This window comes from Felis catus, chromosome B3 (assembly GCF_018350175.1).
Source record: "Felis catus isolate Fca126 chromosome B3, F.catus_Fca126_mat1.0, whole genome shotgun sequence".
Taxonomy (NCBI): domain Eukaryota; kingdom Metazoa; phylum Chordata; class Mammalia; order Carnivora; family Felidae; genus Felis; species Felis catus.
Genome location: NC_058373.1, coordinates 110,417,325 through 110,443,104, shown reverse-complemented (window position 1 = coordinate 110,443,104; position 25,780 = coordinate 110,417,325). Strand labels below are relative to the sequence as shown.

At 40.3% G+C, this 25,780-nt stretch overlaps 1 protein-coding gene and 2 long non-coding RNA genes across 7 annotated transcripts in view; 2 read left to right on the top strand and 1 right to left on the bottom strand.

The window, feature by feature from the left end:
- LOC101086571 (coiled-coil domain-containing protein 170-like) overlaps window positions 1-8,222 on the top strand; it is a 64,758-nt gene extending 56,536 nt beyond the window's left edge. Inside the window, exon 10 of the mRNA XM_045060058.1 lies at window positions 7,966-8,222. Within this exon, the coding sequence (XP_044915993.1) occupies window positions 7,966-8,073 (108 nt within the window). The 3' untranslated portion in view covers window positions 8,074-8,222. The remainder of the gene's footprint in view (window positions 1-7,965) is intronic.
- A 499-nt stretch (window positions 8,223-8,721) lies between these two features.
- On the bottom strand, window positions 8,722-14,769 carry LOC109500874. Of its 3 annotated transcripts, none has more exons than XR_002743146.2 (3): window positions 14,593-14,769; window positions 13,624-13,791; window positions 8,722-9,582 (listed from the first exon to the last, which is right to left on the bottom strand). It is a non-coding gene; the product is annotated as an uncharacterized LOC109500874 (long non-coding RNA). The 3 variants fall into 3 exon arrangements; XR_006599680.1 differs by lacking the exon at window positions 8,722-9,582 and adding an exon at window positions 9,589-10,741; XR_002743147.2 differs by lacking the exon at window positions 8,722-9,582 and adding an exon at window positions 10,750-10,925 and having other exon boundaries at window positions 14,593-14,768.
- Window positions 14,770-14,771: 2 nt separating this feature from the next.
- LOC111560893 lies at window positions 14,772-25,567 on the top strand. 3 transcript variants are annotated; one of them, XR_002743145.2, is made up of 6 exons: window positions 14,772-14,934; window positions 16,465-16,739; window positions 16,836-16,946; window positions 17,778-17,899; window positions 18,960-19,750; window positions 24,641-25,567. It is a non-coding gene; the product is annotated as an uncharacterized LOC111560893 (long non-coding RNA). The 3 variants fall into 3 exon arrangements; XR_006599679.1 differs by lacking the exon at window positions 14,772-14,934 and having other exon boundaries at window positions 15,681-16,739; window positions 18,960-19,311; XR_002743143.2 differs by lacking the exon at window positions 14,772-14,934 and having other exon boundaries at window positions 15,681-16,739.
- Window positions 25,568-25,780: the final 213 nt, after the last annotated feature.

The following is a 25,780-nucleotide window of genomic DNA, read 5'->3' as shown; positions in this document are numbered from 1 at the left end:
GGTGACTCCTTGGCCAAGGTCGAAGCCTATGCGCTGTGCGAGGCCATTCTGAGCTGGAGCGCCGCGTGGCTCCCAGTGCCCGGGGTAACCTCGGGGTCGGTCAGTGCGAGAAGGGTCGTCAGCTTCCCCGCGCAGATCTGGGGTTGGAGAGGACGGACGCTACTTGAATTAGACTCCAAGTGACCCACGTGTGTGTGTGTGTGGGGGGGGTGTTGGGGGAGAGACACAACCTCCCCGCAGGCGTCCACTCTGCAGAAGTGAGATGGCGTTTTGCTTGTAGAACAGGACCGGAGGGAGGCATCTCATGAGAACTGGTACCGCCAGTTTCCGAGTATGAAGCTTTCTTTGCTGGAGGAACCTGGCTAGGTTCTTAACAGCTTTCAGCTTAGTTATCCCAATGCAGTTCTGAAGACAGGTTGTTCGGGTCGCTTTGGACTCTACCAAATACCGGGGTTTCTTTCCTAAACTGTGTCTAACCGATGGCAGAGCTTACTTATTGAACGTGATTCACTTTTTTTATTTGGGGGTTTTTATTAACGGTTTTATTGGGATGTAGTTTACATAGCATAAAATTCACCTGTTTTAAGTGTGCAGTTAATGATTGTTAGCATATATACATAGTTGTGTAGCCGTCACCATAGTGGAATTAGACTCTGGCGATTTTTTCCCTAGTAATTGCCTTTATTCTCAAAAGTTTGCGCAAGTGGACCTTTAAAGGTACAGTGTACTGTATATAAGAGACTCTGAAGATGTACACTCAAATCGTGTTACACCTGAGTAGATGAAATTAAGAGGAGACTCGAAGCATATTTTCCTAGGTGTTGCCAATGGTGAAACTTGTGTATTGCAATCCAAAGAAATACTGTATCAACTGCTTCATTTGCTCAGGAGTATGGCATAAACCCCATTTTACATGTGAACAAATCAACATTGAAGGATAAATTGCCTAAACATAGCTGTGCCCAGGCTAAACCCCAACCCTCGATGCCTTATCTCTAAATGTATTGCCTTTGCCACTTCATCAGCCTGCTTTTCAATTATATCTATGTATGGCTGTACCGTTCACTCATTTATCGAGCAAATAACTATTGAGTCACCACTATGCCAACAGCAACATAAAACTGCTCTAGATGCTGGAGATACCATAAGGAACCAGCTAAATTCCTACCCTCGTCTAATATTCTGGCAGAGGAGACCATGAGCAATTAAAGAAACACCCTAATTTTAGATATTGAGATGTGGCATTAAAAACAAAACTGTTTATTTAATTTTTGAGAGAGAGACTACAGGAGTTGGGGAGGAGCCGAGAGAGAGAGGGAGACACAGAATCCAAAGCAGGCTCCGGGCTCAACTATCAGCACAGAGCCCGATGTGAAGCTCAAACCCATGAACTGCAAGATCAAGACCTGACCTGAAGTTGGACGCTTAACCAACTGAGCCACCCAGGTGCCCCAAGACATGGCATTTAAAAAAAAGAGGCAAACCAGGAGTATAGGGAACAGTGGTAGGAGGCAGGATCTGTCTTGAGCAGAAATCTGAAAGAAGAGAGGAGTTGGGATGTAAGAGAAAAAGGATTTGGTTTGAGCAACTGGAAAGATGGAGTCGCAGTTTACGAAGTTAAAATAAGGTAATGCTGTGAAAGGATGAGGTTTTTGAGTTAAGCTTATGAATGCAGCTTTAGATGCTTTTTAGATGTCTCTTAGACATCTAGTTGGAGATGTGGTATTTCATTCTGTGAAGTTACATGTCATTTGACCAAGGGAATGGTCAAATTCAAGGAGATGAGGGGGAACCAGGAGGAAAGATCGAAAATGGGAGTGTAGTGTGTTAACCAGGAGACCAGGATAACCAGGAGAGCATATAGCCTGAGAAGATAAATGAAGAAAGTGATTTGTGGAAGAGGGGACAATGTTAAATGTTAACAGATTGATCAGATAAAATGAAGACTGAGAATGGCCCATCTGTAAGAGAATAGAAATACAGTTAAATAACATGGGTTTGAACTGCGTGGATCCACGTGGATTTTTTAAAAATAAATACTGTACAGCACTGTAAATGTATTTTCTCTTCCTTGTGATTTCCTTAACATTTTCTTTTCTCTAGTTTTGTTGTAAAGATACAGTGTATAATACATATACAAAAGGTGTTTAATCAACTGTTTATATTATCAGTAAGGCTTCTGGCCAATAGTGGGAGTCAAAAGTTATTTTAAAAAGTCATGTGGACTTTTCAACTATGCAAAGGGTCGTTTCCCCACCCCACCTCCTTCAGTGGTCAACTGTATATAAAGTCTTTTGATATAAAATCTTTTTATATATATGTTTGTACTGACAGCTACTACAGAAACAGTGTTTACCCTTTTTTGAGGAGGTGTACGTTTTTACAACCTTTCTGAAGTGATGTTATCTAAAATTTAAATCGTGCTTTTTTTGACCAAGTAATTTCACTTGTAGGCACTTATCCTATAAAAATATTTATACATGCACACAAAGGTATGTGTGTGTGTATATGTATATATATATATATACACACACATATGATACAATATGAGTGTTAATCACAGCATTGTTTACAATTGGGGAAGAAAACAAATTTTCATCAAGATGGATATAGTTTTAAAGGAAAGATGTTAGTGTATAGAGGGGCACATGAGTGGCTCATTTGGTTTAAGCATCCAACTTTTGATTTCAGCTCAGGTCATGATCTCACAGTTTGTGAGTTCAAGCCCCACATTGGTCTTTGCACTGACACTGTGGGGCCTGCTTGGGATTCTCTCTCTCCCCTTTCTCTCTACCCCTACCCCACTTGCTCTCTCTCTCAAAATAAATAAACAAAAAAAAATTTAAGTAAATAAATAAAGGAAAGCTATTAGTGTATAGATATGAAAGACACCTGCTACAGCTTGAAACTTGACCTTCTAGAATTCAAGTATTGAGGACCTAACCCTAAGTGTGATGGTATTTGGAGGTGGAACCTTTGAGAGGTGATTAGGTTTAGATGAGGTCTCAAGGGTGGGACCCCATGATGGGATTAGTGTTCTTATAAGAAGAGGGGGACCTGAGCTCTCTTCTCTCTGCCATGTAAGGACACTAAAGCCGTGAAGTAAGTGCTCGCCAGAACTGAATTGACTGGCACCTTGACAGAGTTCCCAGCCTCCAGAACTATGAGAAATAAATGTTTGCTGTTTAAGCTACCCAAACTATGGTATTTTGTTATTGCAGCCCTAGCTGGTTAAGACAGAGAGCGTTGTTGAATGATAAAGTTGGATTATCTAATAGAATGTATATGATCTCATTTATGTTAATATACCTGTGGGAGGCCTGTCTAATCACACTGTCAAAAATTACTCTATTTACCTTCCCTGATACTATTACTTACCCTTTTCTATCTGTAGCACTTATCACTATCTAAAATTAATTTTTATACTCATTTATTGTTTTGTCATAATGGAAGGTGGTAAGTTCTGTAAGATTTTTGCCTTTCTTGTTTATCTTTCTATCCCCAGTGCTGGGGTATATAACTTTTAGGAACATTATTTTAGGGAAAAAACCTTAACAGAGAGTATTCCTGCAGCAAATTAGACCACAAATTCTTTCATACTGTTTCCTTCAAAGGGTGGTGGCACATTTCCCTGCTTTTGAGTGTAGGACTTAGTGACTAGATTTTAGTAAGTGGAATATGGCAGAAGTGGGGGGATGTCAATAGGCCATAAAAGGCACCATGACTTCCTCCTTGCTCCTTCTCTTGCATCATTCATTTGGGTAGACCAGCTGCCCTGTCATGAGGACATAGCAAGCAATGCTCTGGAGAGTCCTCTGGGCAAGAAACTGAGGCCTGCTCCCAATAGCCAGTGGGGAACTTAGGCCTCTAACAATTTCGGTCAGCCCCAGTCAAGACTTAAGATGACTGCATCTCCAGGTGACAGCTTGACAGCAAGGTCACAGGAGGGAGAGAAGGACTGGAAGCAGGTTCTCTGGAGTGGACTCTGGAGAAGATTCTGTACCAAGATTCTTAGGCCATGTCAGATTTCCAGGTCTTTTACCTGGCCTCTCCTTGCAGCGAGGGCTAAATTGACTGAGATTTTTAGACTCAGTAAGTTACTGAGAAAGGTGTGTTAAAGTTGGCACTTAATTATTATGGGTTTTTCCCTGTATAGTTCTGTCAACATTTACTTTTTAATTGTGAAACAATTTGCACACAAATTTAAGATTTTTACTTTTCTGTTGAATTGCCCCTTTTTATCATGAAATCTCACCCTTTATTTCATGTGATACTTCTTGTCTCACAGTGTCTCACACTTTTGATATTAAAAAAACCTTTTTTTTTTTAATGTTTTATTTACTTTTGAGAGAGAGACAGACAGAGCATGAGCAGGGGAGGGGCAGAGAGAGGGAGATACTTTGATATTAACTTAGCGAAACCACATTTCTTTCAGTTGGTGTTTGCATGGCAATTTTTTTCCATTTTTTCTTCAACCATTCTGTGTTGTTACATTTAAAGCTTATCTATTATGTAAACAGCACACAGTTGAGCTTTGTGTCTTTTAATCCAATCGTATAATCTTTGCTTTTAAATTGGAATGTTTAGACTATTGATGCTTAAAGTAAATTCTGATGAAGTTGGATTTAAGTCTACCATGCTGATGTTTATTGTCTATTTTCCCCATCTATTCTTTGTTCATATGATGGTTAATTTATGGGTCAGCTTGGCTGGGCCACAATGCCCAGATATTTGGTCAAATAGTATTTTTGATGTTCTGTGAGAGTGTTTTTGGGTGAGATTAACATTTAAAGTGGTGGATTTTAAATAAAGCAGAATGCCCTCCATTATGTGGGTGGCCTCATTCAATAGTTGAAGTCCTATTCAAAACAAAAATTGACCTCCCCTGAGTAAGAGGGAATTCTGCCAGCAGATTGTCTTCAGACTTCAGTTGCACAACATTGGCTTTTCTCTGGGTCTCCAGCCTGCTGGTCTACCCTATAGATTTTAGACTTGCCAGGCTTCATAATTACATGAACCAATTTCTTAAAATAAAATCTCTTTCTACATATGTACACACAGTCTATTCATTCTGTTCTCTGGAGAACCCTAACACAGTTTCTTAATTTTTCCTTTATCACTTTCTTTGAATTAAATATTTTAATTTTATTATTGTGTCTTTCTTTTGTGTTTTAATTATATACTTCTGTTATCTTTAGTGATTACCCTTGACCTACAGATTAAAAAATGCATATGTATTTGACTTATGATAACTTAAAATTAAAACTTATATAATTTCTGCCCCAAATTAAGAAATTTATATTTTTATTTTTTATTTAAAAAAAAAATTTTTTTTTCAACGTTTATTTATTTTTGGGACAGAGAGACACAGAGCATGAACAGGGGAGGGGCAAAGAGAGAGGGAGACACAGAATCGGAAACAGGCTCCAGGCTCTGAGCCATCAGCCCAGAGCCCGACGCGGGGCTCGAACTCAGGGACCGCGAGATCGTGACCTGGCTGAAGTCGGACGCTTAACCGGACACTTGACCGACTGCGCCACCCAGGCGCCCCAAGAAATTTATATTTTAACTCCATTTTAAATTACCCTGTAGCCACTGTACTATTATCATGTACTTTTCCAAATGTAATAAATCTTACAAGACATTATTATTGTCATTATTAACTGCTAGTACTTATTTCTGTTTCTCTGCACATTTACCAATTCTGTTGTTCTTTATTCCTTTCTACTATTCTGTGTTTCTAAAATGGGCTAATTTTCCATCAACTTGAAGAATTTCATTTAGTATTTCTTATAGTTCTTATAGCAGTAGGTCCCTTCAGTTTGTTTTTTTTTTTTTCCCTGAAAACTTCTTTATTTAATCTTAATTTTTGAATGGTATTTTCATTGGGCATAAAACTCTAGGATAACAGGTTTTTTTCCCCAGCACATTGAAGATGTCATTCTGTTATTTTCTGACTGCTTTAGTTAAAAGTCAGCCCTCAGTCTTCTTGTATCTTTGAAGGCAGTGTGTCTTTTTCTCCCCTCTGTGGTTGCATCTAGGTTTTTCTGTCTTTAATTGTAAACACTCTGACTATGATGTGCCTTGGTATGAGTTTATTATCTTTATCATGCCTAAGATTTGCAGAGTTTATTGAATCTGTGGGTTGATGTCTGTCATCAGGTTTGGCAATTTTTTTAGTCACCATTTCTTCAACCCTTTTGTTTCTCTTTTCTTATTTTGAAACTCCAATTACAAACGTGCTAGATCTTTTGAGTGTGTACCACATGTCTTGAATGTAATTGAAAAAAATTTTTTCTGTCTGTGCTTCAGTTGGGTTACTTATTTTGATTTGACTTCAAGGTCATCAATCCTGGTGGCTGTGCTTCTAAGACACAAAGACAGAAAATATGGAAACAGGACTGAAACTGTAAATTAGGTTTAGAATAGGGAGATGTTACCATTCCCTAGCAACTGGTATTCAAAGCAACATGTGAGCATAATTAGCTGTGTATCTAAGCTCTTTATGCGTATGATGACAAAGCAAGTTTTTACAAATGGCATTTTCTATTGCAGTATAGTTATTTTCAATTCCTTTCTCCTTCAAATCCAATTAATGAATCCCCTTTTGGGAATTGTTGTGGTAGAAGTACTTTAGCCCATGTGTAATGTCCGGACCATCACAGTATTATATTAGTACAGTAAGACCTTGGTTTGCAAGCATAATTCATTCTAAAAACATGCTTGAGGGGCGCCTGGGTGGCTCAGTCGGTTAAGCGACCGACTTCGGCTCACGTCATGATCTCGCGGTTCGTGAGTGCGAGCCCCGTGTCAGGCTCTGTGCTGACAGCTCAGAGCCTGGATCCCGTTTCAGATTCTGTGTCTCCCTCTCTCTGACCCTCCCCCATTCATGCTCTGTCTCTCTCTGTCTCAAAAATAAATAAACATTAGAAAAAAAAAAAAACATGCTTGTAATCCAAAGCACTTATATATCAAAGTGGATTTCCCCATAAGAAATGATGGAAACTCAGATGATTCATTCCACAACCCCAAAATATTCATATATAATTGATTACAATACTGTAATATGATACAAAATAATAAAGAAAATGCAAAATATAAAGAAAATTAATTAACCTCTACTTACCTTTGAAAATCTTTGTGACTGGGGTGAGGGAGACAAGAGAGAGGAGGGTTATTGTGTAGGACAACTTTCACTATCTCTAACGGAATCACTGCTATGTATTGGCTCAATGGAATCTTTTTCTACATGGGGGCCATTGTACACGTTCATACAAATGTTGACTATAGTACAGTATTAAACTCTTGTCATATACTGTATTTAATGTAACTGGAAATAAGGCAGGAGAGGAAAGGGTCTGTATCTGCAGGCCGCCTCACCTAGAGTGAAGGAAAGCATTCCCAAGCTTACTCTTGTATGGAAAAGCAAAGGACTGTCCATAGGCGCTTTGAAGTGACAAAAAATACAGTAGTGTCAGTTGTGGACACCTTCCAACGTTCTGAAAAATCACTGGGGCCTGAGACCCACAGTGAGAGAGAGAGAAAACTGTTGGCTCAGTTGTGATTATGTGATGTACAGCAGCATCATGTACTACTCGTATTGCAAGACATCGCTCGTTTATCAAGTTAAAATTTATGAGAAATATTTGCTCATCTTGTGGGACACTCACAAAACAAGTTATTCGCAATCCAAGGATTTATCGTATTTAAGCAGATGCTTCTCCCAAATGTTCCCTTGAGGGGATGTTTTCTGAAATGGCATTCCTCATGGGAATATTTGTATGACTGAACAGCTATTTTCATTAGAAATCCATTGTCTGTCTGTCTCTCTATATATTTCTTTTTGTTATTTTTTTATTATTATAAATCCATTTCCTGTCTCTATATTTCTTTTTGTTATTTTTGTATTATGTTTCTTTTTAAGTGACATTCGAAAGTTAATTGATCAATTGTCTGTTGATACAGGGCACATCTGAAAGAGAAAAGGCAGAAACCACTTTAGATCTGTTGGCAGATATGAACAGATTCACCCCCTATATGAATACGAAGAGAAGATCCCATTGCAGCCTGTAGAAGCTGGAAAAGGCAAGAAAATAAATTCTCCTCTAGAACCTCTAGAGGGAATGCATCTGTGTCGACACCTTGATTTTAGTTTGGTAGACTTGTATAGGACCTCTAACCTATATAACTGTAAGATAATAAATTTATGTCATTTTAAGCAACTGAGTTTGTGGTAATTTGTTACAGCAGTGACAGGAAACCAATACACTAGTCCTCCTCCATTTATTCCTGCAAATACACATATCATTTTCAGATTATAAGGACATGTATTTGTATATAATTTCCTGCCAGAATTGTTACTCAGAACCTCCTGAATGGTGTTGCCTGATTGTTTGATTTACCTTTTTGATTAAAAACAAAGATAACAGGTATTTAAAAGAGAGAGAGAGAAAAGAGGGGCCCTTGGCTGACTCAGTTGGTAGAGCATACTACTTTTTTTTAAATTCTCTTAAAATGTTTATTTATTTTGAGAGAGAGAGAGAGAAAGAGACAGACAGAGTGCAAATGGGGGAGGGGCAGAGAGGAAGACACAGAATCTGAAGCAGGCTCCAGGCTCTCAGCTGTCAACACAGAGTGTGACATGGGGCTCGGACCCACAAACCACGAGATCATGACCTGAGCTGAAGTCAGATGCTCAACTGACTGAGCCACTCAGGTACCCCTAGCATGCTACTTTTGATCTCGAGGTCATGAGTTCAGGCCTCATGCTGGCTGTGTATAGCTTACTTAATTAAATAAAATAAAGAAGAGAAGATACCACGAACATTTCATGATGAAGGTAAAAACAAATTTTGATTGATTTTTGAAGAAATAGGATTGTTATTAACCTTGCATTACTCCAGGAGATAATTGATAAATGTTGAGTAGTTTGGTTTCTCAATGAAGGATCAAAGGAAGCAGTACCGCATGGTCAACTGGAAGCCTTTCTGCCTCTGTGATGTATAGACAATACGCAAGTAGAGCCTGAAGGTCTAGTGTGACGTTGAAGAGAAGGTATAGGGGAATAGGGCTGTGGGAGCTGAGAGTTGAGGTGGTGGTTAAAGAATGAAATATTCTAGTTTTATATTTCTGGTGTGGGACCATTCCGGCTGATGACCAAGTCCCGGGTTGTTTATGAACATGCGAGAAGTTGAAGTGAGATAGAGGCAGTCATTACTGTTAGGGTCAGGCGTAAGGCAGGGTAAAGATAGGAGTCAGAGGCTAAAAAATTTTAGCAGTCAAAGGCTTTATTTGGGAACTAAGGTCTCGGGCGAGGTTCTGTGACTCAGGGAGAGAGAGAGAGGGGAGTCAGGGAAGTCGCCCCCAGGTGTGGTGGGGATGGGGTTTTTAAGCTGCAGCAGTTCCGGGTTTAGGTCTGGGTGGGCCTTTTTTGTGTCAGGTCGTGCCGTCGCTCGGTGATTGGTCGACCTCCAATTCGTTCTGGCACACTACTAGGGGCTTTTCGTTGGGTTGCGCTGGCAAGATGGCCGTCCCCTCTACTGTGGTTCCAAGGACATCCTAACAATTACTGGTAACCTGGTCCTCAAAAATTAAAAAAATCCCTGATTTGTAGCATTTGTTGATTTTAATCATGTAAATACTGCCACCAAGGTGATTTCAAGTTACCAACATGTTACTGAGTGCAGAACTAGAAAGAGATGTGAACAATCAGCTCTCAAGAGCTGGAATGAACTGGCTTCGACAACACATCACTGAATCTAGGTGAAGGTCACTGGAATTAAATAGATACCCTAATCACAAAGCTATCCTGTTGGATGAGCCATGTACTGTGGCTATTGAAATCCAGGATTATGGCATGAATTTGGTATAGAAGCGTGTGAACAAGGTCCCCAAATCTTCCTTGAATAAAGAATTGGAGAGTGGTCATTTGGTAAGAATTCTTAAGAGTAGGTTTTATCAAAGCCTGGGGTTGGAGGGGCAGGGAGGGATATTGTCAAGGAAATTAGTGGAAGTGTTATTCAAATACCTTCAATTAACTCTCCTAGCTGATTTATGTAAAGTAAAACTCTGGTTTATGTTTATGTGAAGTAAAGCTCTACATGATTCAATATGTGTGGGGTTCCAGTTATAAAGGAATAATTCAATAACCAAAAGTAGTTGATGTAGAGGCTGCTTTGAGACAAACAGGTGGTTAAAAGGTTTGAGCAATGGAATACAGACAGGCCCATAAGGTGACCCACCTCAAAATATCCATAGGCCCTAACTAACCAATGGGCTATTTACAACTCAGCACAGTTACCAAAAAAAAATTCCATACATCACCATCCTCAGCTTCCCCCTTGAAAGCAGCCCCCACCCACTGCCCCATGGCCGACAGTCTCTCCTCTGCTGTCCTGCCTGCCACTCCCAAATTTCTATCTCTTTTGTTCTGCCTCACTAGAATTCTTTCACCTCCTGCAGCCTGTGCCCCACCAGCTTCCACGGGATTGGCTGATCTAGAGACACCCCATTTAGACACCACAGTTGATAGTAATTCCAATCAAGCAACAAAGAAATCCGATATCCATAATTCACAGTAATAACTTCCATTTTTTTACTCACTATATTTCTCACATTCTAAAACCCCTTACCCTCCTGTTAAAAGAAAAATGTCCATAATTTACTGATCTTCTGGCTTTTATTCAGCAATTCCTGAATCGGGCAGCATCCAATCTACCAGATAGAAAAGGTCTCCCAGAAGCTGTATAAAATGAGAGACTTTCACAGGCACAAGGAAGCAGACATAGGGAAGTCATACTAGGTAGAAACAGATTGGTTACTGCAAGGTTACTTTCCTTACATGGAGCAAAGGGAAGTCTCAGAGCCAGGTTGGGGAACTTGTGTTGAACAGGGAAACACAGATTACTTGCCGAGGCCTTCCTTTTCTGGGAGAACCAAGCATAGAAATGTAGTTAAATTTTGGGTTACTGACATGAGTCTTAGCTCTATGTTGGGCCTAATCTGGTTGCTTTGACACTTTTTCACCCTACTCTCAATTCTCTTGGAAAACTTCCCATTTTTAATGGGAAATTTCCCATTTTTACCTGACAGAAGTTCAGAAACTGAACTTGCTAACTCAGAGCCCAGAGTTTAAAAATGGGACATGAGATCCTGGATGTTGTGGGGTGCAAACAGAAGATACTATTTTGTGGGGCGCCTGGGTGGCGCAGTCGGTTAAGCGTCCGACTTCAGCCAGGTCACGATCTCGCTGTCTGTGAGTTCGAGCCCCGCGTCAGGCTCTGGGCTGATGGCTCAGAGCCTGGAGCCTGTTTCCGATTCTGTGTCTCCCTCTCTCTCTGCCCCTCCCCCGTTCATGCTCTGTCTCTCTCTGTCCCAAAAATAAATAAACGTTGAAAAAAAAAATTAAAAAAAAAAAAAGAAGATACTATTTTGTTTGTTTGTAACTGAGGGTTTCACAGGTGGTTAAAAATAATTGGTCAAGGGTAGACAAAGAGCTAGGATTCTCCTACATTGCTGGTAAGAGGTTAAATTTGTACAAGTTTGAAAATATGTTTGGAAGTACTCCTAAAACCAAATATATGCATACCCTGTGACTGACTCAGTGGTTCTTCTCCATCAACAGTAGAATGGATAAATTGTGGCTTATTCATTCAACGGGATACTCTACAGCGATGAGAATGAATGAACTATTGTTTCACATCCAAATGGATGAGTCTTACAACTATAATAATAAATAATATATGATGTAATGGCAAATAAAATAATTGGCAAAAGAAGTCTCAAAACGTTATGATTCCATTTATAAAGCTAAAAAAAATGGCAAACCTAAACTACAGAGTTAGAAGTCAAGACACTTGTTCCCTTTGCAGGAGGTAATAAAGGTGGTGAAGAAAAGAACCCTTGAGCTACTGATAATTGTTTCAGATACTAGTTATAGGAGTATAGATTTCTTGTGAACCTCTATCCAGCTGTACAGTTATGATTTGTTTGTTTTTCTTTATCTGATATTCTTCAAAACAAAGTTTTTAAAAAGTAGACTTCCTGTTTATAATAATGGCAGTCTGGGTTATTCTACAGGCTCTTTTGTTAAAAAGATCTAAATAATGAAAGATTGATGCTTTTAAGGAGAAATTTTTACTATTTTACCTAAGAGTTGACAAAGGATTAAGGAATAGATTCAAAAATGAAGGGAAAATCTGGTCAGGCATTCTAGCAGAAAGCCATTTTTAAGCTACTTTGCCCTGAGGGCATTTGTCTAGCCCAAACAAAAAGAGCTTTGATTGCCTTATAGAAGAAAGATGACAGAAAAGAGGGCAGAGACCTTGTAAAAGCTGGAGTTTTTGCCCAAAGATCCTCCCCAAATTCAGCTTGGTTGACCCAAAGTAGAGCTGCTTTATCTAGGATGCAGCCCAGGTTCTCAATGAAGTGTTAGGGAAAGGGGCAGGGTCTGACAGTGGAAGCAAAAGGGGAGCAGGAGGGGAGTAGACTTTTTGAGATGTTTGCCTCGAGTGGGGTAGATTTGGTCAAACACTGTTCTTCTGGGAAGCTCTTTTTCCTGGTCCTGTGGCTACAGAATGTGGGCTTTTCTTGGAGCATTTTGGTCTGTGCCCATTGGTGTTTCTGGATTAGGGAGCTCTCCTGTGCCCAGGCCTGGATATACTGGAGACAGACAACATCCCAGGGAACTCAACACCCAAGGTAGATAGCCAGTTTGTCTTCTTTTCTTCACCTTTATGCCTTCTGTCAGTTGCGCTATGGATGTTGTCGAGGTTTATTTGTTTGTTTGTTTCATTATTAGCAGGAGGACTAATAGGGTGGCATGTGCTTATTTCATCTTGACAGGACCAGCAACGATTCAATAAATTCTATATTGACTCCATATTCTATATTCCAATTTTGTCAGTTGTCCCAGTAATGGGTTTTATGGCATTATTTTGTTTCTGGTACAAGATCCAGTCCAGCATCATGAATTGCATTTAGTTTCCATGTCTAGTTTCCATCTATAATAACTTCTCAGTCTCTCATTTGTCTTTAAAGATACTAAAACTTGTGAAAAACAAAGGCCAGTTGTTTTTTAGAATGTCTCTCATTCGGGTTTGTCTGATATTGTATCCTCATGATGAGATTCAGGTTATGAATGAAAAAAAAAAGTCTTTTTTAGAGAGAGTGTGTGCAAGTGGGAGAGAAGGGCAGAGGGAGAAGGAGGGAGGGAGGGAGGGAGGGAGGGAGAGAGAGAGAGAGAGAGAGAGAGAGAGAGAGAGAGAGAGAATCTTAAGCAGGCTCCATGATCAGCACAGAGCCCAATACGGAGCTCCATCCCATGAACCTGGGATCAAGACCTGAGCTGAAATAAAGAGTTAGATGCTTATCTGACTGAGCCACCCAGTCACCCCCAGGTTATGAATTTTTTGAGAGAAATACAATGTGAATGATGTTTGGGCCTTCTCAACTTATCATATCCAGAGGCACATACCTATTTGCCCCCCACCTTTTTTTTTTAAATCTTTTTTTTTTTAAGTAAACTCTAGACCCAACATGGGGCTTGAACTCACAACCTTGACTGGATCAAGAGCCGCGTGCTCTTCCAGCTGAGCCATCCACACACCCCTGTTTGCTCCTTACTTTGATCACTTGCTTAACATGTTCTTCTATTCCTCCAGGGTATAATTGGTTTTCCTTTTGCAACTAATGCACACGTTATGAAGAGAAACTTTGATAGTGATTAAATATTCTGTTTCTTATCAGACTTGGCCTCGACCCCATGTGTGTAGCATCCGTAGATGATTTTTCCTGAAAGAAATTTTATTATGATGGTTATAAAATGGGGATTTCCTGACTCCATCAGTACCTCTATATGCTGGCACTCTACTGCAAGAAAGAGCTTCTCCCTCTTTGAAACCAACTTTAGGAATGATCCCTTCTAGCTATGGCAGGAGATCTAGATAACACACTAGTCCTTCCTCTCCTTTCCCCCATCTTCCCAGTAAAGTTATATTATTTTTAGTTCCTCCATTAATTATCATTTGTGACTTAAATTAATGTACACTTTTTTTTTGTTCTGTCAACTATCTATGATGTCTCTTGATCTTCGGGTTAGTGAAATGAGGGTCTTACTTTCCTTGCCCTGCCCTTTAGCTCTCTTCCCCCATTCTACTTCCCAACTTCTGTCATGTACACTTTCACATTATTGAGGTCGTTATTTACACGATGTTTTATAATCACTATTACGTTACTGTGAGCTTGTCCAGTTTCCCATCAACTTTCCACTTTCTCATCATTGATGATCTTTGCCTGACTTATTTCATTAGGAGAGGCAAAATACTGGTATTTAAAGTTACAGTATTTGCTCTGCATTTACTAGCTGCCAGACTCTATTTTTCCGACCGTTCTAATTGTTGTAAAGTACAATTTCAGTGTTTTCACTCGTGCATCTCATGGCTGCCCACTGCTTCATGAATCAAGTTCCAATGCTTTCGTGTTATGGCCAGGCCTTTCATATTATGTTTCCTACCCTTCTTTATCTCCCTTATTCCTTTAGATACTCTATGATCCTGGGAAGAGTTTCTGTGTTCCTCAAAAGTTCCACCTCACCCTTGCTTCTTCATCTTTGTTCTTGCCTTTCCTTCTATCTAGATTGTTCTCAGTCCTGTGGAAATTTTATCCAAAGTCCTCACAACGGCCTCAGAGTGGCCTACAAGGTCTTACACACTAGAGTTTCTATTTCCTGGGATCTCATCTCCAGTGCTTTCTCTCTCTCATTCTAGTCAGACTGTTTTTCCAAGACACCATTCACAAGCCACAAGCTTTGTGATGTCACAGAGACATCAGGTCTTTGCATTTGCTGTTCCCCCTTCCTAGGGCACTCCCTCCAGATACCAGCATGGTTCACAGTCATCAGCTTTTTAAAGTATTTGCTCAAGTGTCACTTTCTCGGTGAGGCCTTTTCTGACCTGTCTCTTTGAAACTGCAGCACCTCCCTCCCTTTCCCTGTACTCATTCTCCCCCTTCCCTCTTCTATTTTTCTCCGTAGTACTTATTCTGTCAAATGTGTATTATGTGATTTATAGATTTCATTTATTTTCTGTCCCATCATTACCCTCTGCTAAATAGAAATTCTGTAAGGATAGACTTAATCTATTTTGCTCACTGCTGAATCCTTACAGCTAGAACAATATTTGGAATTTAGTAGATACTTAACAAATATATTCAAGATATTTAAATGAATTTGTGGAATGAATGAATGAATGAATGACAAGACCTGCACTGTGGTCAATTTGTTGGTTGTTGAATAAATGAATCCTCCTTTCAAGAGTCATCTCAAATATCTCTTTTTGGAAATTTTTTGGGCACAAAGTTTTATTTCTTCCTTTGCAATATGTATTCATTTTATTTCCTTTTTTTGACTTGTTGCACTGTCTAGGTTTTTCAGCACTGTGTTGAATAAGAATGATGAGCATAGACATCCTCTACCCAATCTTCGAGGAAAAGCGGCTTAGTTTTTAACCATTAAATATAATGTTAGATGTAGATATTTGATTTTTTTTTAATTTTTTTCAACGTTTTTATTTATTTATTTTTGGGACAGAGAGAGAGACAGAGCATGAACGGGGGAGGGGCAGAGAGAGAGGGAGACACAGAATCGGAAACAGGCTCCAGGCTCCGAGCCATCAGCCCAGAGCCTGACGCGGGGCTCGAACTCACGGACCGCGAGATCGTGACCTGGCTAAAGTCAGACGCTTTAACCACTGCGCCACTCAGGCGCCCCTATATTTGATATTTTTTTAAACCAAATTGAAGACGTTTCCTCGTATTCCTATTTTTGGAAATTTTTATCGTGAGTGGGTGTTGAATTTTGTCAAAAGCATTTTCTTTACATTTTGATGTAATCATATGATTTTTCTTTTCTAGCCTGTTAATACAGTAGGTAACGCTGATTTTTGAATTTCAGTCTTGTATTCCTGAAATTGAGCCCACTTGGTCATGTATGTAATTCTTTTATATATTGCTGAATTTGATTTGCTAATTTTGTCAACAATGTTTGCATATATTCATGAAGTACGTTCATTGATTTGTAGTTATTATTATTATTTTTCATATTGTCTTTGTCTGGTTTTGGTGTCCAGGTAATACTAGCATCATAAAATGAATTGAGTCAAATCATTGTGTTGTACACCAAAACAATGGTATATGTCAGGTTCATATCAAACTTAGGAAGTTAAAATTGAAAAATACCAAAAAAATGAATTGGGAAGTATACCCTCCTTTCTGTTTTTTGGAAGATATTGTATGTAGAATTGTTGTTAACTCTTCTTTAAGTGTTTGGTAGAATTCTCCAGTAAAGTCATCTGGACCTGTAGATTTGGGAGGGGTGTTAACTATAAGTTTAATTTCTTTAACAGCGGTAGGGACACTAAGAATATCTAATTAATGTTAGATGAGTTGTGGTAGTTTTTGTTTTTCAAGGAATTGGTCCATCTAATCCAAGTTGTCAAGTTCATATGTGTGGAGTTGTTTGTAATTGCTGTCATCTGAATGTTTGCATATCCCCCCAAATCATATGTTGAAACCCTAATGCCCAATGGAATGGCATTGAGATGTGGTGTCTTTGGGAGGCGATTGGGTTGTGACAGAAAAAGTTTCGTGAATGAGGATAGTACCCGGATAAGAAGCTCTAGAAGCATCCACTGCCCTCTTCCACCATGTGAGGACACTGCCGGGACCTCCCAGCCTCCACAACTGTAAGAAATAAATTTATGTCGTTACCCAGTCTGTGGTATTTTGTTATAGCAGCTCAAATGAACCAAGCTGGTAATATTCCCTTTCTATTTTTTTAGATGTTGCATCTCTGGCCAGCTGACTTCATTTGCTGCAAGTCTGGGACATCTGAGGCGTCAAAGAAAATCCAGGCAACTGGGCCACCGTGTTGTTGCTCAGATCCCTGGCTGGTCTGCTTTCTTCTTTCCACCTTTCAGTCTTATGTTTGTTTTATATACAGTGTCAGGGTTTTTATGGTACTTAAGTAGCAGGAGGAATAAGGCAAAGTTGATCTACTCTATATTCCTAGAGTGTAAGAGTGTAAGCCCCCATCTTTAGTTTTTGATGTTAGTGTGTGGCTTATGTCTTGCTAAGGTATTGCGTCCAAATCATTTTTTTGACAAGATAAAATAATTTCATGCCTATTACTGTAAGACCATTGTTGTCCATTTGGCAAGTCTTACTTATATTCAGTGGCCTGAGATGCTTGGTGAATACAACTTCTGAATATGTGGAAATATTTTAAGATTGATTTAGAGCAGACTACTTCTATTATAGCAACAGATTTGCCCTCATTTATATTTGTGAGTATTTATAAATAAAAGTTTATTTGACAAATAAAATATGGTAGTTTAATTCTTCGAAGGCAGTTTACAGACAGATCTGCTATAGGATAATTATAGGTGTTTCAAACCTGGATTTGATTCCATGGACAAATGTATAAGTAGAAGAGAAACATTGCCAGGAAGGAACATAAATGTGCATTCAAATAACTTTAATCGTTAAATTATACTTTCAGTTCTTTCTGACAAGAATGTCAAATCCGTCTCTCACAGTTAAATTGATTGGCCCAGTAATCTGAAATAAATGGTCTGAGATTGTGAGTTTATGTTTTAAAATCCTTTCCATTTAGCCAGAGGGAGAGACCATATTACACACACACTTCTATGAAAAAATATGACTATTCTGCCTGTTTTAATTTTGTTAATCAGTTTCCCCCTGTTATTCACATTGCTTTATAGCGGTTTTCATAAACAATGCATTGGCCTACACCAAGGATTATTAGGTGTTTCACAGCACAGGTGTGAGACTTCTTGACATCTCCAGTGTTAATCATCATTGACTCAGTGATCCTTGTGCAATGGTGAGTAAAGCTAAGGGGGGGAATGTAGGCTTTTAAATTGTGAAGCAAAATCATCGTTCTGGGATTTTACTGGGAATCACACATTGGCTTATGAAATGTCAAGAGGCCCAAATATGAATTTAAGTTAGAGCTTTACAAAGTAATATTAAGTTATCCTCTTAATGCATTTTAATATAATTTCCTTTAGTATCCTTCAACATCCTCTAAGCCCATAGTGCTTCACAGTTATTTTAAAATCAATCCCTAAGTCAATATCCTTTCTTTGTAATTTTAGTATCCTCCAATCTCCTAAGAACAGCTGCAAGTTGAAATGATGTTGGAGAACTGTGGCAAAAATCTAATAAAAAAAAATGGCTTCATTTTGCAGGGAAAGGTGTATTAGGTAATTGACAGAGAATGACCAGGAACATGGATGTAGGAGTAGGTCAGACAGATTGAATTGTTAAGTATTTTCAACCCGCTGTAAATGAAATTTTGAAATCAATATGCCATTTTTGTTGCATAAGCCTGTTAAGGACAGAAGCAAGATGGAAAGATGTAATACTGATTTGTTTAGCCGCTAAAGCAAGTGGAAGTGCTGTGTGTAAAAGTTCCAGGATCTCTTGAAAAAAGCAAGTTGCACTCTTACATAATTTTGCTTTAGAAAAGGGTATTTATACTTGTGTATGAGATAATTGTGCATTATATACTATTGCAATGCACATGATGCTAATTTTTCATCTTGGAACATCTTATTGACTTTTTTTGTTTGTTTGTTTCTTTAGGGTTGCAGTGGGTTTTCCGTAACAGCTTTTTTTTTTTTTTAAAGTTTATTTTTTAGTAATCTCTACACCCAATGTGTGGTTCAAACTCACAACCCTAAGATCAAGTCGAATTCTTTTCCAACTGAGCCAGCCAGGCATCCCCCATAACAGTTCTAGGCTAGACACAGACTTACTGAGGTTTCTCTATGCTTTATCATGCTGCATGCAAATACAGGAATTCTAGGCAGCCGTGATGTCTGAAGTACATTTGGTTCCTTACCCAACAGCCATTTCCCTCTTTTTTTTTTTTCCACTAGGCCTCCATATTTTTGGGGTTCCACTCATTCTTTGCAGTCCTGTGCTTAGAGAAGAGATAAATCCTGGTAAGGCCCTTTCTCCTAGCCAGTGATCGGTTTAGAGATGTGACTATCAACCAGTTTGGCCAAGGAGACATGAGAAATATGCTGGAGGAACTTCTGGGAAGATTTTCCCTGCTTTCAAAAACGACACAGGAGGGAGGGAATCATCTGTTCTTCTGAACATTGTGACTGAATGTGACCCTTGAACTACTCATGGATAAGCAGAAGATGGAAAGGACAGACCTGATGACAATACTGAGCTGCTGAATTTGGAATGAAATTGGGGGCTGCCCTACACCCAGACTTGTTGGTGAGATGTTACATCTCCCTCTGTTGAGGCCTTTTGGGTCAAGATTCTTTATTACTTGCAACTGAAAAGGTCCTGTTAAAATAGTATTATATTACAGCAGCCTTGGCTTACGTAACATCTTCCGCTTAGATGACATATATAAGATTTGTGCTCCTAACTTGGGTGATTCTCTCTTATTAAGCATGATGCACTAATCACGAAGGATTAAAGAACAAAAGGATAAGATCGAAATTGCTTTGTAGCTTTGGAAAACTATCAGGACTTTCCATCCTCTTGAAAGCAGGCTTCTAAGGATGAGTTGCTCTTGTTTCCAAATGATGTGTGGTGGTGAGAGGGAGAAATGACAGTGATGGTGTCACACAGGGTGATGGTGCTTCTACGAAGCCTGGACGATGAGGCTGGAGAACTGGGGTTCTGTGGAATCATGCTATTGCTGCAGGTGAGCTTTTTAAGGATAAAAAATGAGGGGCGCCTGGGTGGCTCAGTCGGTTAAGCGGCCGACTTCGGCCTAGGTCATGATTTCACGGTCCGTGAGTTCGAGCCCTGCGTCGGGCTCTGTACTGAGAGCTCAGAGCCTGGAGCCTGTTTCAGATTCTGTGTCTCCCTCTCTCTGACCCTCCCCCGTTCATGCTCTGTCTCTCTCTGTCTCAAAAATAAATAAAGGTTAAAAAAAAAAATTTAAGAATAAAAAATGAGAGTTAGGGGAGAATCATGGAGGGAGGCGTCTATATTAAATTTTCTCCTCAAAATAAAGCAAAGGGGGTTACAGGTTGGAGGGATAAGGGAGAGGTCCATTATTATACATAATGTTCCGGTTTTATTTTATTAAACAGTTTGTTTAATGTTTATTTTTGAGAGAGAGAGGGAGACAGAGCATGAGCAGGGAGGGGCGGAGAGAGAGGGAGACACAGAATCAGAAGCAGGCTGTAGGCTCCAGGCTCCAGGCTCCAGGCTCCAGGCTCCGAGCTCTCAGCACAGAGCCCAACGTGGGGCTTGAACTCACGAACCGTGAGATCAGGGCTCGAACTCATGAACTGTGAGATCACAACCTGAGCAGAAGTCAGACACTTAACTGACTGAGCCACCTAGGCGCCCCTGTAATATTCTGGTTTTAGATGAGACTGAGCCCATGGCAGGCTTTATGGCAGCATGTGTCTAGGCCTCAGGGACGATCTAGTCCAGATTTCCATTCAGAATTCTTCCTAAGAGAGAAATAGACTCTCAGCTCATGAATTTCATGAAGTAAACTGATTCTCTCATCAGTGTCTTTCGGGATAGCAATGTCAAGCACGCTAGATCCATTCAAGTTTCTGTTCAGGGTTCTGAAACAAATACTGGATCACAATACACCAGAAGTAGCTGAACAGTGATGTTTGTTTGTTTGTTTGTTTGTTTGTTTCTTTCTTTCTTCCTTTCTTTCTTTCTTTCTTTCTTCCTTTCTTTCTTTTTTGATGTATGTTTCTCAACGTTGCCCATTTCCATCTTTATCTCCACAAAATCTCCTGGGAATGGAGGTAGACTTGCAGATTCTAGCAATAGGGAGAAAAGGCCAGGAGGATCTGAAACCTCAGAAAGAAACTGGAAGTGAATGAAGTAAACTGATCAGAGAGAGAAGTGGCCCACAGCTCCCATTGTCTTCCCGAGGTACAGGTCAGAAGTAGCATGTCCCCAGAAGATTAAATTCTTCCTGTAGACACCAGCTTGAGTGCCTGAGAGTTCCAGTGCCTTTCCTGACCCCCTGTGGATTTCAGGCTTGTGGAGCTAAGCCCCCATGATTGCATAAGCCAATTCCTTGCAACAAATCTCTTTATATAGATCTCCTACTGGTTCTGATTCTCTGCTTGAACCTTGATTGCTACACAGTCATGAAGAGGAACTCTTAAAAGCAGCTAGAAAAGAAAAATACATTATGCCCAGAGAAATAAAGAATGACAGCAGATTTCTCATTAAAACACGCAATTGAGGAGACAGTTGTACATCTTTAAAGTAACAACAACAAAAAATTGCCATTTGCATACTGTGATTTATACATTCCAACTTTTTTCACTTTGAAATTATAATTTTTTATTTTTTATTATAGGACATAAATTGTATAAAAATTCAATTATAACAAAATAATTGGTGACTTTCTTGAAGCAAAGGCAAGAGATGTAACTGCTGTGGTCTCATTAGTCGAGTGTCCTCAAAATCCATAGATTGAAACCTAATGCCCAAGGTGATGGTATTAGGAGGTGGGGCCTGTGGGAGGCCGTTAGGTCATGAGGGTGGAACCTCATGGGATGAGTGTCTTAGAATAAAGATATCAGAGGGATCCCTCCCACCTTCCATGCAGCAAGTAGGCAGTTTGCAATCCAGAAAAGGACTTTCACCAGAACCTAACCCTGTTGGCACCCTGGATTTCCAGCCTCCAGAACTGTGAGAATAAATTTCTGTTGCTTCTAAACCACCCAGTCTGTAGTATTTTGTTACAGCAGCCTGAATGGACTAAAACAATAGCTTTTAGGGAGTAATTGTGAATTCCGTATTTTTTCACGTTAGTACTCACTCAAATATTATTCATCCAAACAGTGTTGTCCTATCCACAAAGCCAGACATGCATGATAATAATTAAATTCAGTCATCTTTGATATTTTGCCACCTTTCAGTCCCAGCCAACCATAGCTTTATATACACTTTTCAATTTTTATCATTTCAAAGGTATATTTGCAAAATATATTTGTACAATAAAACCTTGTGTTTACCAATTGGTTGGCTTATTTATTATGTTTAAAAATTTAAGTGTGTAATGGGTAAGCATTCATTTGTACCCTTTTCTGAGGCCCCCAAAATGTTAGGGCCCACAGGAGGGACTCTCTCAGGTCTTGCTCTGGTACTGTGCTATGGAAAGTCATGTGAGTGTGAACCGTCCCTAGCTAATTTCCTCTCCTTCCCTTCCTCTCTCTTGTTTTTGTTGTGGAAAACTGGGCACAGGGTGAAAAGAATCTCCTGGAGATCAGTTTACACACTTTCCCTTCCCAATAGAGAAATAAAACAGTTGAGGAGCCCTCCGTGTGACAGAAGAGGCATCTGTGAAGACCATACTGTACTCAACAACCAGCAAAAAGACTGGTTGCCTTCCTAGCCCCTACCCAGTCCCCAATGCTGGAGGATGCCTAGAATTCCACCCTTAGAACTTCATTTAAGGGGCACCTGGATGGCTCAATCAGTTAAGCGTCCAACTCTTGATCTCAGCTCAGGTCATGAGCTCATGGTTCGATTGGTGAGATAGAGCCCCACGTCCTGTCATCGGGCTCTGTACTGACAGCAAGGAGCCTGCTTGGGTCAGTCCCACTCTTTGTCTGTGTCCCTCCCCCATTCACACTGTATCTCTCAAAACAAATAAAAAAAAAAAACCTTTATTTTAAGGTTGGAACCATTCTCTATCTTTGTGTGTTGGTAATTCAAGAGATTTGATTTGGGGAAAGGAGCAGAGAAAACCTGTGTTTCCAATGCAACAGGGCAGATGAACCACTGGGAGGCTGAGGTAGAGATGAGGGGAGGTGGGAGGGAGATGAGGGGAGGTTGGGAATCTTGGCAATTTTTTTTTTTTATCTCAGTGTATAGCAAATTTTCTCATTCTTTTTTGCCATTGTGTCATTCATAGCTTTATACCTCAATATCTGGTGCATAGTTAAGCAAATGATAAATATTGAATAAATGAAATATTGAATGAATGAAAATAAAGGGACATTTTTGTGCTGCTCTTGGAAATCAGCCGAGCAAGTTATTATATACGTGTTTCAACACGTAATATAGATAAATTATACAAAGCCTTCTGATTCAACAATTGAAATATTACTTGTCTTATTCTTTACCATCCATTAGAGGGAGACATGACTCTGTTGTGTAAAGCCAACCCTTTGATCCTCTAACTGGAAAATCTGAACCAACTCTATAGCAGGTGGTCCTTTGTAGAATTTGAGCCCTTAATAACTCTGTCTAGGACTGGATGTTCTAGGGATGATAAAGGATGTTAATTTCAGGAGGAGAAAATGTCTGGACCAAAGCACTCGGACCAGGAGTAAGGACACAGGTGAACTTGGCTCAGTTACTAACAGCAAGACTGACTACTTTTGTTAGGTGGGGTGCTAGTAAACTAACCCTTTAAAATAAAGTCCTGTTCTGAATGTAGTACTTATGGATTCCCTAAAGAAAAAGACAATACAGTATTCACAGTGAGCCATGAACCAAAAACCAGAGAACAGCTGAGAAGTGTTCACATCAATCAATGTCCTCTGTTCTGAAGGAAACAACACTCTCGGGCCAAGAGAAATCCGTAGTGTATCTACTTACTATGGTCAATGTCAAGCTATGATTGGTTTAACAATTGAATTGCAAGTTCCTTGAGTAACAGTCCGCAATCTGGAGCCAGTGTGAACAGACTTCTGCACACTGCTGAACTTTGTTGAGTCTTAGTTGCCTTTCCTGGAGAATGGGGATGGTAAATAACCCATTACACAGATTCCATTATATAGTGGGCATCTAAGCCCTTTGAACATTTTAAAACAATGTTTTCCAAACTTCCCTGATCATAAAATCACCCAGTGGGTTGTGGAAAATGCACATTTCCAGGACCCACCCCAGAGCTCCTGGTTCAGAGTCTGCTGGGGAGGAGGTGCCTGGGAATCTATATGTTAAACCAGTGACTCGGGTGACCCACGATCTAGGAATATGGAAAAACACTGCTTTAAATTAGTCTCACAACCAGGTTCTAGGTCAGTGGGTCCTTCTCTGACTCACTTCACAAGTGGGCCTGCCTGAGGAGCTGCAGGCAGAACTCATCTACGCCGGACAGGGCACTTAATTCTCTTCTACCCCCTCCATCCTAGGAACCCAAACCTCTTTAACCACTAAACCTGCTGTTTGCCTTCTCCGAGGCCAAGTCTTCCCTACACCCGTGAAGCCCTTTGTCCTAAGGGCTGCTGGATTTTTTTTTTTTTAATTTTTAAAAGTTTTATTTATTTTTGAGAGACAGAGAGAGACAGCATGAGTGGGAGAGGGCAGAGAGAGAGAGAGAGAGAGAGAGAGAGAGAGGGAGACGCAGAATCTGAAGCAGGCTCCAGGCTCTGAGCTGTCAGCACAGAGCCCCCGACTCGGGGCTCAAACTCATGAGCCGTGGGATCATGACCTGAGCCGGTCAGACGCTCAACCGACTGAGCCACCCAGGTGCCCCTGGGCTGCTGGATTTTTTAAAGCCATCGTGTATGGAGAACCAGCCAGGTGTCAGGCAGGTTACAGCTCATCCCCACAGCCATCTCGTGCAGTATATTCTTGTCCTCTTATTTTACAGAAGGTCAAAGAGGCCAGAAAAATGTTCAAGGGCATATATGCGATAAGAGCCTGGGCTCCATCCTGCCGTGGGCTCTTCTGGGCTGCCTGCTCCTTTGGTGCCTGTGTGTTCTCCATCTTCTCTGTGGAAGCCCCGTGCTCTGAAAGCAGCTTCCAGTAGCCAGAGTGGAAGAATGAAGGATGCCGAGGGCTGGGCCTGGCACCTGCAGAATTCAGAGGAGCCACCCAACCTGGGGAGATCAGCACCTTCCACGTCTGAATGAAGTTCAGTCAGCTCAGGAAACAAGCGCTGGCGGGGGGGGGGGGGGGGGTGCTAATTTCTAAGAGGAACCCAAACATGCAGGGGATCCTCTGAATGTCCACAAAAACTCCCCATCTGTGCCCTCTACGTGTCTCTGATCATTTGTGACAGGCACTGTGGGTCATTTCTTAGGCATTGTTCTTCTCCCCTCCACTAGAGTACAAAGCCTTCAGGAGATCAGCAGTTAAAGAACCCAGAGAATGTTTTTGTTCTGTGAAATAGATCTGATTGGAACCCTCCACCTACTAGCTGTGTGATATCGGGCAAATTACTTAAACTTTCTGAGCCTTAGTCTTCTCGTTTGCTAAATGGGAACATAAATCGTGCCTCCCTGGTGAGACTGTTTCCAGGATTAAATGAAATAGTGCAGACAAAGTGTTTACAAGCAGTTGCTGAATGAATGATCTCCTCCTCCTCATCTGAGAACAAACACCTTCATGTTCTCTTGTGTCTTAGGCAGGGACTTAGGGCATTTTTGTTTTTCAGCATTAAGAGGGCATTCTCACACAGAGAGAAATGCATGAAGGGGAGAAGCCTTCCCAAAGAAGAATGTTTTGTGGAAGAATAAACGTAACGTCGAGTGTCAGAATAACTTGAAAGTAAACATAATAAAGAAGTTGTCAATGATTTTTCTCCCTTGAATGGTATTTTAGCTCGAGATAAGGTGGGAAGGGATGGGGCCAGGGGACACAAGGCCAAGGATACTCGCGGTAGCAGTATGGCGAATACTCCGAGACCGTTCCGAGTGTTGGGGACACAGGAAATGAATTTCTCTCAGGGAGGCCGGAATGGATCTATGCAGAGTCAGATAACTAGGGTTTCTAGGACCGTAAATCTGGT